General features: G+C 48.3%; 1 protein-coding gene across 4 annotated transcripts in view; it reads right to left on the bottom strand.

The window, feature by feature from the left end:
• FAT2 (FAT atypical cadherin 2) overlaps nucleotides 1-1,324 on the bottom strand; it is an 87,689-nt gene extending 86,365 nt beyond the window's left edge. For 2 of the 4 annotated variants that reach the window (XM_032259830.1, XM_032259831.1), the window contains exon 1: nucleotides 222-1,122. In XM_032259830.1, coding sequence (XP_032115721.1) covers nucleotides 222-348 — 127 coding nt within the window. In that variant the 5' untranslated portion in view covers nucleotides 349-1,122. The other 2 variants (XM_032259832.1, XM_032259833.1) reach the window with 2 other exon arrangements.
• Between the last annotated feature and the right edge of the window lie 14,269 nt (nucleotides 1,325-15,593).

Genomic DNA, 15,593 nt, shown 5'->3' with positions numbered 1-15,593 from the left:
ATATGATTAGTGAAATTCTCTTCTCACTCTGCCCCACTGCCTGGATTTGAAACCTCGAAAATACCAAAAGACATGCTCAGCATAGTCCCCAGAACACACGAAGCAGTCAATGAGCATAAGCTGTAATAACTCTCAGTAGAGTCCCATAAGCAAGGCATGTTCACCTGTCCAGTCTCTGCTCCCCACCTGGAAAACAGGGCTGAAGGGCTAGAAACACCTACCTCCTAGCCTGTTCCTCCACCTTCTCTTCTGCCCTGAGTCCAGGCACCAGCTCCAGATTGAGGCTGGGCACAGAGGCAGTCTTTCTGAGCCCTTGGCAAACCTTTGCACTGCCTCACTGCTCCCCATGCTGTGACAAATGGCACTGCACCCACTCTGAGAACTGAACTCTAGCCCAGTGGCTCTGCTCAGCGTTCCACTTTGGCTCTCCTGCCTCCGGAGATATGCATCAGATTTCTGCTTTCCCCAAGACAGAGGAACAGGGCTGTTCCCGCCCCAACAACTCCAGTGCTGCCTTGGTGCCACTCAGACTCACAGCCTTTCACAGTTCTTAAAGACTGCATGTCCCCCCATTCTATGGTCAGGGAAGCTGAGGTTCTAATCTCAGCAGCTGCAGGAGAGCCAGGGCTGGCCAGACTATCTGACTTGCCCTTAGCCACCAGGTAGCTTTTTCTGTGATAAGGTTCCTGTGCCCACCTGGACACACACAAGAAACCAGTGCCTCTCAATTCCTGGTGCTGGCACTACCCGTACAACTACAGAGGAAATCTCCCCCATGCCCTCTTAAAGGCTTATCTCCAGAAAGCCCAAGTGGGGGATTTCATTCTTCCAGGACAAGAACCCAACTTCCCACACGTGCAAATATGACCTTCCTCCTCCACAAGATCATAGTCCCAGCCTTGTCCATTCCTGGGCCCCGATCCCCAGCCATGGGCTGGCTTCCTCACTGGCTTCTTTCAGTGTACCTGGATGATCCAGGCCCAGATGTCCCTGTCCTCCCTCTCTGTGCCTGCTCTAGCCATCTCCTGGTTCCTTCTCTACCTTCCAGAAGCCCCCAACTCCAGCCTGCTTTGGAACCAGATTCAAGAATGGATTAACTTTGCCGCCCCCTCCCGCATCTTCCAATCCTCCAGCAGTTCTTACCTGTGCCCTTCAGGTAGGGGAGGGTGCCCCACAGTGGGCTGCTGGGCTGGCGCCCCACTCACGAGGGCCAGGCTGACAGGCTCCGGAGGGAGGTGCAGAGACTCGGAGCAGGAAGGCGAGCAGCCCGTAGCTGGAGAGGCTGCTGAGAAAGTTGGAGTAGGTGTGTCCCAGCCCAGGAGGAGGAGGAGGAAAAAGGAGGTGGGAGAATTGAGGCGGATCATCCCCTCCTGCCAGCTCTCCGACTCACGGAGAGGGAGGGAGGAAGCCAACTGGTTTTTGGCCCAGAACTCACGGTGGGGAATCGAGTCATGGAAAATGACGGCTGGAAAGGAGCTGAGAAATCAGGCCCATCTCTACCTCCCTTCTTGGTTTCACCGAGGGATAAACTGAGGCCCTGGCCAGGTAGTACTGCCCCAGGTCACACAGAGACCACGAGGCAACTGGAAAAGGTCACTTGGCTCTCAGAACAGCATTCTCTCCACTCTTCCACGCTCCAGATCTGAGACTAACAACTACAGCCCTTCTTCCCCAAGGCTTTGGAGCCGACCAGATCTGGTTCAAAACCCTGACAGTGCCAGCTACTATCTCAGTAAGCTTGGGTGAGTTACCTAGTCTGAGCCTCAGTTTCCTTTTCTGAAAAGATGGATAATAATAGCTCCTACCTCATAAGGTTGTTATGAGAATTAAATGAGATAAAGGTTGCTAAGAAACCAGTAAGGACTCAGCTGAGAAAGTCCCCCATAAAAGGTAATTCTTATTCTTATTGTTTTCATCTGTGACTTCCCCACACCTGACTTAACCTCTCTAAGTTTGGGCTCCCCATCTATAAAATGGGGGTAACAAGAATACCTGCTTCATAAGGTTGTACAGATTAATGAGACCGATTGTGTGTGCAGCACAGAGCACAGTGCGTGACGATTCACTGGGGTGCAGGATGCCTTGGCTTTCACGCATTTTATGAGGTGCCTCTCTGTTCTGGCTCCCCAGATGATTCCACTGTGTTGAGAACCAGTGTTTTAAAAGAAGGGAAGAAGAGTTACACAAGAATTAGCTATCCTGTCCCCTGCTGCCTCTTTTTTAGTTATAGGATACATTTGTTTGCTGGTTTTGCATGTTCATACACAGGTGAGGCCCCATGTCTACCTTTTCCCAGACACCGTACCGGGCCCTGGAGACACAGAGGTAAATGAAATAGTTCCTGCCCCACAAAGCTGAAAACAACTCTGCAGCCATTCAGTCCAATCCCAGCCTCCCCTAGATCTTGAAGCCCCTCTCCAACATTCCTGGCAAGTAAGTGAGGCTTTGCTTGCATGCCTCTAATTACAAGGAGCTTATCACCCTCCCAGCAATCAGTCTGAACTCTTAGCAATGCCAGTTGATGTTCAGCTGAGCAGCCACCCTTCCACCCGGTTAATAAATAAGAATTATTCATATCGTTGTTAATGTTACTTTTATAAGCTACGTGTCCCAAGGCAAATGACTTAAATTTGCTAAGTCTCTGTCTCCACATTTGTTAAATGGGGTCACAGCAGCACTGGGACCACTCGGAGCAGATCTGTTTCTCCTGCCATGTGACAAAACTGAGGCCTGGTACTATGGCTAGGACTTGGATGTCTAGATGTTTAAGCTGGACCCTATGGATTAGCGAAACCATGAAGGTTCTGGTCTTGTTGCTTATACAGGAGCAATGGGGCTTTTTGCTATTTCCTGGCTCTCAGTGTGAGTTCATTCATGCAGCTGCTGCAGCCACTGTGAGTCGTGCCTTCAGGGACATGTCACCAGCATCCAGAATGACCACAGGCATCAAGCAGGCTGCTACGGTGTGTCGCTCAAGATGTCCAGAGGGAATCCCCACCAGCAGGATTCTCTGCGGCTTCCCTCCTACAGGCTGCCTCTGCCCTGGATGAGAGACCCAGAGAGTTGCAGCGTGAGGGGAGCTACTGTGATCGACTCCCAGGTAGCCTGTGATCAAGGCTAACCTAAGCAATTATCCACTTGGCTGATTGCCACCCAAGTCTCCAAGTTTGGTCCGATTAGGCATTAACCAGAGGGAGAGTAGCAGGGCAGCCCCACAGGCCCTTTGATTAGTCATGTGCAGAGTGGCAGGCGACTGTCTTCCCTCGGGGGCCCTCACTGGGGCCAAGGCTGGGCTCCAGCCTGTCCAGTACAGGGACTATCTGCAGCCTGTCGCAGGAGGGGGAGATGGGTATCGGGATAAATTGCAGAGCCTCATAAGGCTGCCAGCGTCCACCCCCTTCTCCCCAGTTCCTTTACCACTCTCCTGACCCACTCCTGGTTTTTCTCCCTCTGGCCCCAGGACCTTTCTGATGGGCCTTCAGGCCTCCAGCCTCCTGTGCACCAGGGAAATTGACTCCTAGTGCCCTCCAAGCATGCTCAGAAGCTTCTCATTCTCTCTCTTCCTGCTGAAATGTACTGCTCTGTCGTAGTATAGCTCATCTTCCACTCCCCTTTGTCAGACAGCCTGACCAAGCCCCTGACCTGAGCAAGAAGTAATAACAATAATAATAATAATAATAACAGTTCATCTTTATGTTGGCACGCATCTCAGGACTCTACGTGAATCATCTCATTTCTCTGAACACCACCACAGTGGATTAGGTGCTATTATCATTCTCTGTGTTTCAGATGAAGAAACTGAAGCTCAGAAAAGCTTTAATTACTTGGCCAAGGTCGCTGGTCTAGACTAAGCTAAGATCAAGCCCCGGTCTGTCTGAAGCCCTTAACCCAGCATTTTGTGCACTGCCTAGGTCTCCCCTCTCCTCACAACCCTCTGGCGAGACCCCCTGTGTGACTCTGGCCCTTGCGTGTGCCTCTCTTCACTTTAACTCCCTCCCTACTCTATTTGAAGTTCCTCAGGGATGGGTCTGTGTCTAACTCAGTGGTTCTCAACCAAGGCTGCATATTGGCATCACCTGGAAAGCCCAGGCCCTGGATCCAAACCAGTTACATCAGACTCCCTGTGGGTGGGGCCCAGGCATCAGTGTTTGTAACTGATTCTGAATCACCTCCCTGGACCTCAGCATCCCTCTCTCAGTGAAGGAGGTGTTGAATGCTGATCTTTAATATCCAGCTCTAACATTCTAGAGTTCTAAAGTTTTTACTGGGGTGTTGTAGTTTTCTAAAGAAATAACTAGAAAAGAGTCATGTCCATTTCCCCTATTTGCCTGGGGAAAGTTGTCTTCTTCCTTATGAAACAGGTAAGCTCTTTCTCCCTCCCTCCTTGGCTCTTCTTTCTAGAGCAATACGGTCACACTAACCTAATGAGCAGTGATGTAAATGAGGGGATGGAGCAGAGGACACTCTCACCAGGCAGCAGATTTCAGGGTGCCCATAAAGTCCGGAAGCATAGACAGTATTATTTTAATTTTTAAGACTGAATCCCCTTGACTCCTTCTGGGGCGGGCTAAAGGCTCAGATTTGTTCAGTGAAAATCCAACACATCATCAGAGGCAGCATGTCACAGACGCAGGTACCGGGTTGGCTGACCAACCGTCCCAGTTGGCCTGGGACTGAGGGGTTTCCCAGGATGCAGGACTTTCAATAACTGTGACAGTCCCAAGAAAACCAGAATGACTGGTCACCCTAGTTGAGAGAACTGCTGCATGACCGCACCGCATGTGCCGCATACACAGGGTAGGTGCCAAGTGAGTGTCGTTCACCTTAGAAGACCAGTCTCAAGAGAGGATTCAGCCCACTGGGGACACTTGGCTGATGGACTGGTTACATTGCAACACGTTCAGTGACTATGAAATGCAAACTGCTTTTCCAGGTTGAGGCCCCTTCCTTTACACTGCATTCTCCTTGGGGAAGGGCACATAGAAGGATGAGAGTGGAGCTGGGAGGCAAGAACAAAGCAGAGACCCTGAAGCCTGGTCTGTGGACAGGAAAGCCTCTAGAGGCACGACTGTCAAAGGGACATGATGCCTTTAAGGAGGATGAAGTCATCGGGGGATGAGGCCACCTGGCTCTGCAGCCAGGGCTGCTGCCGAAAAGGAGAAGCAGAAGGTGGAAGGTAGGTGGGCCGTGGGGGCCGGGCTTGGGATGGCAGCTCTGTGTCTGACAGACGGAACTCAGCAGGAGTGGGAACGGCCAGCCCTGGCATTGCCTGGGGTGCCCGGGAATGTAATCAAACACTCAGCAGACCTGCTGGCCATAGGCATCTGGGCACCACCGGGCTCTCCAGCTCATCCTGACCCCCAGCCGGCAGTTTTGACAGGCTCTTGCCAGCAGAAGCATCCAGCCTTGTTGGCCAGGCCTATGGGCATGAGCTCATCTGCTGCCAGCCCAGTCCTCAATCCGCCCGGCCCAGGCTGCTGCCGGTGGGTAGGCCTCTGGGGTGAGTGCACTGGAGCTGGGCTGGCTGGTTCAATGGCCTTGATTAGGTCTCCCCAGTGGGAACCCTGGGAGGTGGCAAGCTACTCTGAAAACTTGAAACAGAACCTCTGATGTTATCCCCACCCTTACCTGCCCCCAGACTTGCAACTCTGATGTAGCCATGGCCCAGGGAACCAGTACCTCTGTCTTGTCTCCTTCTTTCTAACCATAAACTACATTTATAGCATCATCTCCCAGTTTTCCCCATTGCATAGTAATAACAACAACAATAATATTCACAGTAATAATGACAGTATTTGTCCTAACTTACTATGTACTAGTCTAAGCATCATCTCATTTAATCTTGAAATTGATCTTCCCTATGAAGTCTTAGGCTGGTGCAAAAGTAATTGTGGTTTTTGCCATTGAAAATAATACTATTACTATCATTCTCATTTTGCAGAGGACGGAACTCAGAGTCAGAGAGATTTAAGTGACTTGTCTAAGATTGTCATCTCTTTAAATGATAGAGCTAGGATTTGAACTGAGTCTATCCAGCTTCAAGATACATGCTCTTAGCTACCACTGTTAGGCTATAGTCCAACCAAATCACAGGAGTTGGCATGGACGTGCCACTTGCACTTGTAGATAGACCCTCCCTTGATTCACTACTCTGCTGTCTCTGTCTTGTAAATCTCAATCACTTTTGAATAAGGTTCCCCACATTTTCATTCTGCATTGGGCCCTGCAAATTATGTAGCTAGTTCTACAAATCAGCTAGCTTATGGGTTCCCAGCTACAGCCTACCACCCTCGAATGCCTATGCTATCTCTCTGCCTAGACTATCATTCCACTCACACCTACCAGGCTCATCATAAGATCGTCTGCTCGGGACTATCTCTATGAACTACTAGAGGGTGTTCCCTGCCATCATGGAGCACAGATTGCTGTGTTCGGGTCTCACAGTGAAATCAGGACAAGATATTCCTGTGTTTTCCTCATTCCTTTGCAGCACTTGTCAGGGGAGTGGAGCACACGGTAAAGTTTGAACTTGAAGTTGGGCTGATTTGGATTCAAACCCAGCTCTGCAGCTGTGTGGCCTCAAATGAGTAATTTAACCTCTCTGAGGAGTTTCCTCATCTGCCACATAGAGATGTAACAGTTCTTATCTTGCAGGGGTTATCATGAGGATTAACTAAGGTGATGAATTGGTGGTAATACATTAAGCACTATGCCTAGGGCCAAAAAGTGGAAACTTCTTGGATCTGTTTGGTGTCTAATTTATCTGCAGATTTCCCGTAGCTCTTTGCACAGTGCTGATGAAATGTGATGGGGCAGAGGATTTATAGATGCAAAATTGCTTTGGACGTGCCAAAATACCTCCTGTGTAGAGGAGTAGGACATGATTTTATGTGAAGAAACTGAGGCCTAACAAGACTTCCCAGCCTGTTCAGAGCCCTACAGCCCTCCTTTGCTCACCTGGGCTTGGCTTCTGCAGGTCACCTGGAGGCCAGTAGAGCAGGGGCCCTGGGGTCAGGAGTCTGCTCTCTGCTGCCTGAATTCCTGAGGCAGCTCTGCCAGCTGTATTGGCCCTGTCTCCCTGGGAAGCCACATTCCAGACATTCTGCCCAGACTAGGAAGAGGTTGGCCCTAAGGGGAGAGACCCTGGGTAATCCCAACATAGACAGAGACAGCAAGAAGTGAGGCCGGGGTTTCCTGGGGAGTGGGGATCACTGGGCCACTCCAAGCTCTCCTCACAAGCAGGCCTCAGTTCCACCCAAGGCCCACAGTGCAGGGAGGATTGCTCAGGGAAAAGAGACTCAGTAGCCCAGTGGTTCTCTAACTTCAGAGTTTGTAGGAATCATCAGCGAGGGTGGGAGACACGGAGTTGTTTAAAAATGCACATTCCAGGCCCCATCCCCATTATGAAGGCTCCCAAGATTCTGAGTTTTATTACTTTTTTAATTGACAAAAAAGCATATGTTTATCGTGTACAACATGTTACTTTGAAATGTGTTGCATACTTTTAATGGAGCCTCCAAGAGGATGCCGAGCCAGGTTTGTGAGACTCCGATTTAGTCCACTGTATGGATGAGGAAGCTGAGGTTAAGAGAGGGAAGGAGATTGCCCCAGGTCACCCAGCAACAAGGCTGTCAGGGTAGAAGCTGTGTGTTCTCCCTGAGCCACTGCCCCTGCTGGAAACAGGAAGGAGCCTTAGGAGGAGGTCTGAAAACAAAACAGCTCAAAGAAAAATTGAGAAGATGAGCAATGTTTGCCTTTCCCTTCCTCCCCCTTCTTGCCCCATCATTATCCCTGTTCCCCCAGCCAGAAACTGCTAACTATACTAACTCAGCAGTGCACAGAGCCCCAGAACCCTCACACTCTGGTTGTGGACATCTACCACCCACCTCTCCTAGTGAGCTTCCTTCCTTGTCACTGTATGCAAGAGAACTCACCAGCTTGGAGTAAAACATCCTGGGATCAAACCCCATCTTAGCCACTGCTATGCTGTGTGGTCTCAGGCAAGTTCCTCACCCTCTTTGACCCTCACATTGCTCTTTTTTATGATAAGAGGTTGGACTAGACCAGCTTTTCTCAAAGTGGTCATCTCTACAAAACACCCATGAGTCATCTCCAAAGAAGCACCCCAAAATTTGGCTATCATGCAGATTCTTGTACCTCCAACCAGACAAAATGGGTGAAAAGTTTTGAAGAAATCTAAACTTGAAAAAAATTTATTTACGCCGGGCATGGTGGCTCATGCCTGTAATCCCAGCACTTTGGGAGGCCAAGGTGGGCGGATCATCAGGTTAAGAGATCGAGAGCATCCTGACCAACATGGTGAAACCCCGTCTCTACTAAAAATACAAAAATTAGCTGAGCATGGTGTTGCGTGCCTATAGTTCCTAGTGCTCAGGAAGCTAAGGCAGGAGAATTGCTTGAACCCGTGAGGTGGTTGTAGTGAGCCAAGATTGTGCCACTGCATTCCAGCCTGGTGACAGAGTGAGACTCCATCTCAAAAAAAAAAAAAAAAAAAAAAAAAGAAATTGGCTTCTGCAGGTTTTTTACACAAATAATACATGATACTGTTTCCTAATAAAATAATAAAACATTACTTTTAAGGCTAAAGCCTTCTCTGCCATCACTACCAATATCCTTTCTAAAGACAGACAGTGTAATCATTTTGGTATGTAATCTTTCCAGATATTTACATTCATATATAAATATGCCAGTGGGAAACATACAGAAATGGGTTGGCTGTGGGAAGGGGGTTACTGAATAACATCTTATGTGTCATTCTGCAACTTTTTTACTCAACAGTGTGTCTTAAGGTCTATATCATGGAGTACACAGAGATCTACCCATGCTTTGAGTTCCCCAGGTCATGCTGGGGCTCATTCAAGTTTAAGAACTGCTGTGCTTGATAAACTGACATCTTTGCAATCTCTGCTTTTAACATAGGGGAGGACAAGGTCAGCAAGCTATTTCCCAAGAGTGAGGGAAAGCCTGGTCTGATTGGAGTATCCTTGGCCCTTGGACATGAACTCCATGGCTCAGATATACCCTGTCAAGGGTGTGGTTCCCCAAGATCCAGCTGGGGCACCCCCACTTTCCTTCCCTTAGCATACTCAGGGCTACTCCTTCCACCCCTTGCCAGCCCCTGGGTCATCCTGATGTGATCTATGCAGGCGAGAGCTGACTCAGGCTCTCTCTGCAGAAGTGGCTTCTCGATGGGGCCTGACTGGTTTGACTTGGCAAGTCAAGCTGTGGTTTCCCAATACCTCCTCTCTGGAGATCTTCAGGCACAGACTATCTGGCGCAGGAACCAACTATCTTGGTGCAGAGAGGTGGTGTTCTCCTCACTGTGATCAGGATATCCTTTTCTGGGCTTCCCTTCCTCCTCTGTAAAATGTTGTTTTCACTAATTTCTATGCCTAGCAAGAGCATCTAGCAAACATATGTATGCAAGATATGTTGAAAGAATAAAAGTTGTAAAGTTCCTTACACCTCCTAAGGACTGTGAATTTAAGCCGTCTATCGTGAGCAAAATGCTTGCCATGTGTGTAACCCTAAACTGGGAACTGAGGAAGGAATGAAACTCTTGAAAAGGTATTGTCCTTGCCCTTGAGTTGCAAACAGTCTAGTTGGGGATGCAGTCACCCAGCCAATGACTATTTCCCTGGAGTCCGACATAGGACAAGAATGGAGCCAGATCATGGCAGTCAAGGAAGGACAAAGGGTCCACTCGCAATCGATCAAACTAGAATGTGGGCCAGGAAACAGCAGAGACCGTGGCCACATAGACAAAGTGTTCTGCAAAAAGGCCAGAGGAGAAAGCACTCAGTGGGGGCTGGAGTGGTCAGGAAAGATGAGGTAGATGGAGCGTGGAGCCAGGAGGTACAAGTAGAGAGAGTGCATGGCACATGGCAGACTCTGGGTAAATGTTTGCCAAATTGAATAGGCAGATTTTTATAGAGACCAAGTCATAATAATAAATGAATACACAGAAATAGATGAGTGTATTAAATAGATGACAGATAAAAGCAGATGTGTGGATTAATGGACACAAGGAAGGATGGATGAATGGATGGATGGGTGGATGGATGGATGATGAACAAATTGATGGCCAAGCAGAGAGACAGATAATCTTGGTCCAGGTTTGTTCAATTTGGGGTCAGATTTCCAAATCTGAATTTGGCTCTTCTGCTTACTGACTCTTACCGGACATGTAATAATATGGATTTTGTGCTGAAAAACAGGGATGACCAATCCAGCCTGCCACCCCAGGAAATTATGAGCATCACCTGAAATAGCAGATGGTAGGGCATTCTGCACAAAGCTGTATGCCATTGTCAGAGGATAGTGGTTATAAACACATGTAAACAACATCTCAGTCCTAGATGCACATCGAGAGGACAATGCAGGGGATTCAGAGCTAGTATATGAATTGTGACTCTTAGAGGAATACGATGTAGGAGCCGGAATTTATATTACACAACAGCAGGTCCTATGCCATCAAATAGCAGTGGAGAAAGCTGAGGGCCTAATGTTTTGGAGCTGCTTGAAGTCAGCATCTGGCTTACTCACTTTATCTCGCCATCCAAACCATGCTATTCCTCCCTGATACCACACCTTCTGCTGTGATGCCCAGCACTGAATCACTTTGATAAACCAGCTTCAGGGTTCTTTAGAATCACGTGGATAAAACAGCTTCAGGGCTCCTATCTGGAGCCCATCTATCTCGGAGTTACTTGGATGCTGTTATCATTTGAATGTTTGCGTCCTCCCCAAAATTCTTGTTGAAAATCACTCATGCAAACATACAAAGAGATGGGGTCTTTAGGAGTTGATTAGGTCAAGAGGGTTCCACCCTCATGAATAGGATTAGTGCCCTTATGAAAGGGCTCTAGGGAAATAACTAGGCCCTTTTGCCCTTCCATCTCTTCTGCTATGTGAGTCACAGCCTTCATCCTCTCTGGAGGATGCAACAACAAGGTGCCATCTCAGGAGCAGAGACCTTGTCAGACACTGAACCTGCCTGGGACCTTCATCTTAGACTTCCCAGGCTCCAGAACTGTGAGAAATACATTTCTGTTCTTCATAAATTACCCAGTCTCGGGTACTTTTTCATAGCAGCAGGAATGGGCTAAGACAAATGCCTACTGACAAAGGCAGATTCTGAGGTTCCACCTCTGTCCTCTAAATCAGAGTACTTTGATGCGCCCAGATTGAGGCTGTCTGGCTTGGGGCTTTGCACACAGTGATTGTTCCATAAACATCTGTTGTGCAATTGCTGTTGCTTGCCCACATTCACTGGTTGGCATCTGGCATGGTTGAGGTTTGAATCCAGTTCTTCATCTCGAAAGGCCCCTGTCAGTGCCTCCTGCCCAGGGGCAAGAAAATAGCTTCAGTGACCTCTCCATAGCCCTCGGCCCTAAGATTTCAGACTCCTCAGTTAGTTCCCAGACACAAGCCACTGAAATTGCCTGAAGATTTAGAGCTAAGCCTTCCAGCTTTCACCAGGCTTCTGTGGGGATCCTCGCCGAACCTGGGGATAAGGGAGGCCTAATGGAGATAAGTGGTTCTTGTTCCTCCTCCCATCTGGCTGCTGCCCAGATGGAGGCCACTTAATGCCTATGCTGAAGTCCCAGGAATGAAGGTGTGGGCTGTGCTGGTGAAGCAGATCTGCTAATTATGCACAGAAATCCCCAGGTAGTTCAGAGCAGTTGTTTTCATCCCTTGGTGCCCATTGGAATCATCTGTGGAGCTTTAGAAAGTACTGATATCTGGTCCCACTCCCAGAGATTATGAATTAATTGGGATAAGATACAAGCCTGGTATCAGATTGTTAAAACTCCCCAGTTGATGCCATTGTGGAGCTGGGGTTAGGAAGCAATGCATAGAGGAGCCCTTGACTAGGGACTTGCTGTGTTTTCCAGCTGAAGTGCCAAGCATAGAATCCCCATTTCCCAGATGGAAACAACGCTCCTGGCCCCCAGGAACCCAAGCCCACTCCATACATATGTGAAAAAATAAGCCATACAGCCAACAAGTCCACTCTTGAGGATAAACCCAAGGGAAGAGCACTTAGAAACATGACAACATGGGCTGGGTGTGGCGGTTCACGCCTGTAATCCCAGCACTTTGGGAGGCCAAGGCGGGCGGATCATGAGGTCAAGAGATCGAAACCATCCTGGCCAACATAGTGAAACCCCATCTCTACCAAAATATAAAAATTAGCTGGGCGTAGTGGCACGCGTCTGTAGTCCCAGCTACTCGGGAGGCTGAGGCAGGAGAATTGCTTGAACCCAGGAGGCGGAGGTTGCAGTGAGCTGAGATCGCACCACTGCGCTCCAGCCTGATGCCTGGAGACAGAGCAAGACTCTGTCTCAAAAAAAAAAAAAAAAAAAAAAGGAAACATGACAACATGTTCCAAATCATGTATTCTGTTAGTTTCTCTAAAAGCCACCGAAACCAACCCCACCTAACTTAAGCAAAAGGGAGGTTTAACAAAGAGCCATTGGTGACACCGAGAATAAGAGCTAGCACCGGGCTCACAGTTAGGAAAGAACCAGGAACACATGTGCAATCTGCACAGGCAATCACCCATCACCACCAGAAAGATGCAATGCCTCTCTGGGAGTTGGTTCTGTCAAGATCCAGATTTCTGAAAGGGGGGTTAGGCTGGCTAAGCTTGAGCCCCATGCAAGGCTGTGAGAAGAGTGAGGCTGACCAGGCATTTGCTGACCCTGAGGATGGGTGCCCTCTTATATTTTGTTCCATAGGTGCTTTGGACACCATACTTGCCCCACCATGGTGCTGGTCCTGGTCCAGCTTAGAAGGCACCTGAAGTGAGAGCCCACTGGGACTGCATCAAGTGTCAGCTGGTGCCTCCCCAAAGGATAATTGGGGGCTGTTAGCAGAAGGAGCAGCATGGATGCCGGACAGGTGAAAATACAGGTACCCACTCCCTGAGGCTTTAGTGCAGAGTCGTTAAAAAGAAGACTCTGGAGTTGGTTGAATCTGGATTAAATCCAGGGTCTCTTCTCAGTAGTTACTTTATTTGGACAAATCAGCTCACTTCTCTGAACCTCAGTGTGTTTATCTATAAAACAGTACTAATAACGGTACCATATGTTGGTCTGTCTTCTGGATCTTCATTCCTTACCCTTGTCCTTACATCAATGTGCCCAAACTTCCCACTAAGGGCACTTAATTGCAAGAGAGTGGGCTTGGTTTTCTGGGGGCTGGGAGCAGAGCCTGAAACCACAGACAGCAGCCACAGCATTTCCTTTGACATGCACATAAGCCATACAACCAGCAAGTCCTCTCTTGAGGATATACCCAAGGGAAGAGTGTTTATGTCCACAAAAAGACATGCATGGGATGTTTATACCATTGTTACTCATAAAATCCAAGAACTGGACACAACCCAAAAGTCTTTTAACAGTACAGCAAATAAATTGAGCAATACTACAGAACCATGAAAAATAGCAAGCTACTGCTATACATGATGACATGGAGGAATCTCAGACAAAATGTTGAGAAAAGGAAGCCAGATCCAAAATAGCATGCACTGTATAATTCCATGAATGTGAAGTTCAAGAACAGACAAAACTGATTCACGTGACAGCAGACAGAATAGTGGTTACCTTGGGAGGTAGAGATGTATATCAATTGGAAGGGGGCATGAATGCAAATGCATGTCAAAATGCATTCATCTGTGCTATTAAGATTAGGGAGCTTGGCTGGGCGCAGTGTCACACCTGTAATCCCAGCACTCTGGGAGGCTGAGGTGGGCGGATCACTTGAGCTCAGGAGTTTGAGACCAGCCTGGGCAACATAGTGAGTTTCTGTCTCTACTAAAAATACAGAAAAATTAGTTGGGCATGGTGGTGCATGCCTGTGGTCCTAGCTATTCAAGAAGCCAAGGTGGGAGCATCACTTGAGCCCGGAGGACACAGATTTGTAGTGAGCCAAGATGGCACCACTGCACTCCAGCCTGGGTTATATTTCAGTGTGAAAATCATCTTAAGGAGCTCTGAGCACACAGCTAAAAGAGATACTAACTCTAATGAGCTCTGAGCACACAGCTGAAAGAGATGCTAACTCTAAGCCTTTAATCCTGCAGCTGAAGCAAAGAAAATGAGGTTAACCAGAAAGGCTAAGAAACTTGCCCAAGATCACACTGCAAGTCAGTGAAGGATCTGGAGCTAGATTCCTTTCCCAATTCCCATTTCTTTGCAATTTACTTTCCCATTCCTTCTAGCACTCACTCATTCAACAAATATTACCGAGTCCCTACCCGACGCCAAGCACTGCTCTGGTGCTGGCTATGGAATCATGAGCAAGACAGACATACTTCTCACCACCAGAGCTTCTGCTAGGGAGGGGGCTGGGGGAAGATGAAAAATAAACACATCAGCAAATACATCAATCGGATGATGTTAGAGAGCTATATTCTCCAAAAAAGTAACACAGAGAAAGGGCTAGAATGGCTTGGAGACTGCTCTAGTGTGGCGGTCAGGGAAGGCGACCCTGAAGGGATAAGGAACCAGCCTTGAAGATCAGCAGGGAAGCATTCCAGACAGAAGAGCCTTGTCCTGTGCAACCTCCAAGACCCAACCTCTTACTCCACCCTGGGCAAAGAGATTTGCAAACTGGTAGATAGCTTGACAATATTTATCTTTTTGGGTTTTGCCTTGGTTTTTGCTTGCTTTGTGTCCATCTACTGTACTAACAGAACTCTGGAGGGGAGGCAAAAAGATAAAGATCTTGTTCACACTTTATCCCCTTTGCCTGGTACGGACTGCTGACTTGAAGGGGAGAGTGGTGGGGAGGAACTTCTGGTGAAGATTTGGAAAGTGAAAGGGTTTATCTCTAAGTACACAACTGACAGTAAACAGGACTCTGCAAGATACCAGTTGGTTACCACAAAGTACCAAAACCCCCCTATAACCCCCCATAATTGCTCCACTTAATTCATTAAAGGATTATCATTGAGACTAGGGGAAGGGAGGGAGCAGAATCTGGGAGTTCTGACAGTAGCACAATCTCCACTGAGGCAGCCGGGAGACCTGGGGACCCCAACTGTTGCAGAAACAACCGAGTCAGGACTCAGGGAGCCAGGGTTCTAGTCCTGTCTCTGCCTCTGGACTGACTGTGTGACCTTAACTAGTATCTTTCCCTCTGCAATGAATGAGGGAGAATGGGCTAAGAACAGTGATTTCAAACTATGCTTCAAGAAGCCCTAGAGTCCCAAAGAAAGATGGTTGTTTTTGGTGCTGCCTTGAAGGAAGGAGCAGCAGAACATAGACCGGACACACAGAACTGGGGCCCCAGCTCTTTTCAGCCAGAAGGACCCTACCTGAATCTGTTTCATGCTCTGGGCTTCCTTACAAGGAGGTAACACATAGAGCGATAATGACAACAAACACCCAGCCCTCACACGTTGTTGGGTGAATTACATGCAATACCACAGCTTAGTGCAATAACTCTACATAGTATTTGTATTTCCACTTTATTTATTTTTTATTTTTTGAGATGGCGGCGGGGGGGGTCTTGCTCAGTTTCCCAGGCTGGTCTTGAACTGCTGGCCTCAAGGGATGCTCCCA

Source organism: Sapajus apella, unplaced genomic scaffold (assembly GCF_009761245.1).
Source record: "Sapajus apella isolate SASKATOON/1434 unplaced genomic scaffold, GSC_monkey_1.0 scaffold112, whole genome shotgun sequence".
NCBI classification, from domain to species: Eukaryota; Metazoa; Chordata; class Mammalia; order Primates; family Cebidae; genus Sapajus; species Sapajus apella.
This window is presented reverse-complemented; position numbering and strand designations above follow the sequence as displayed.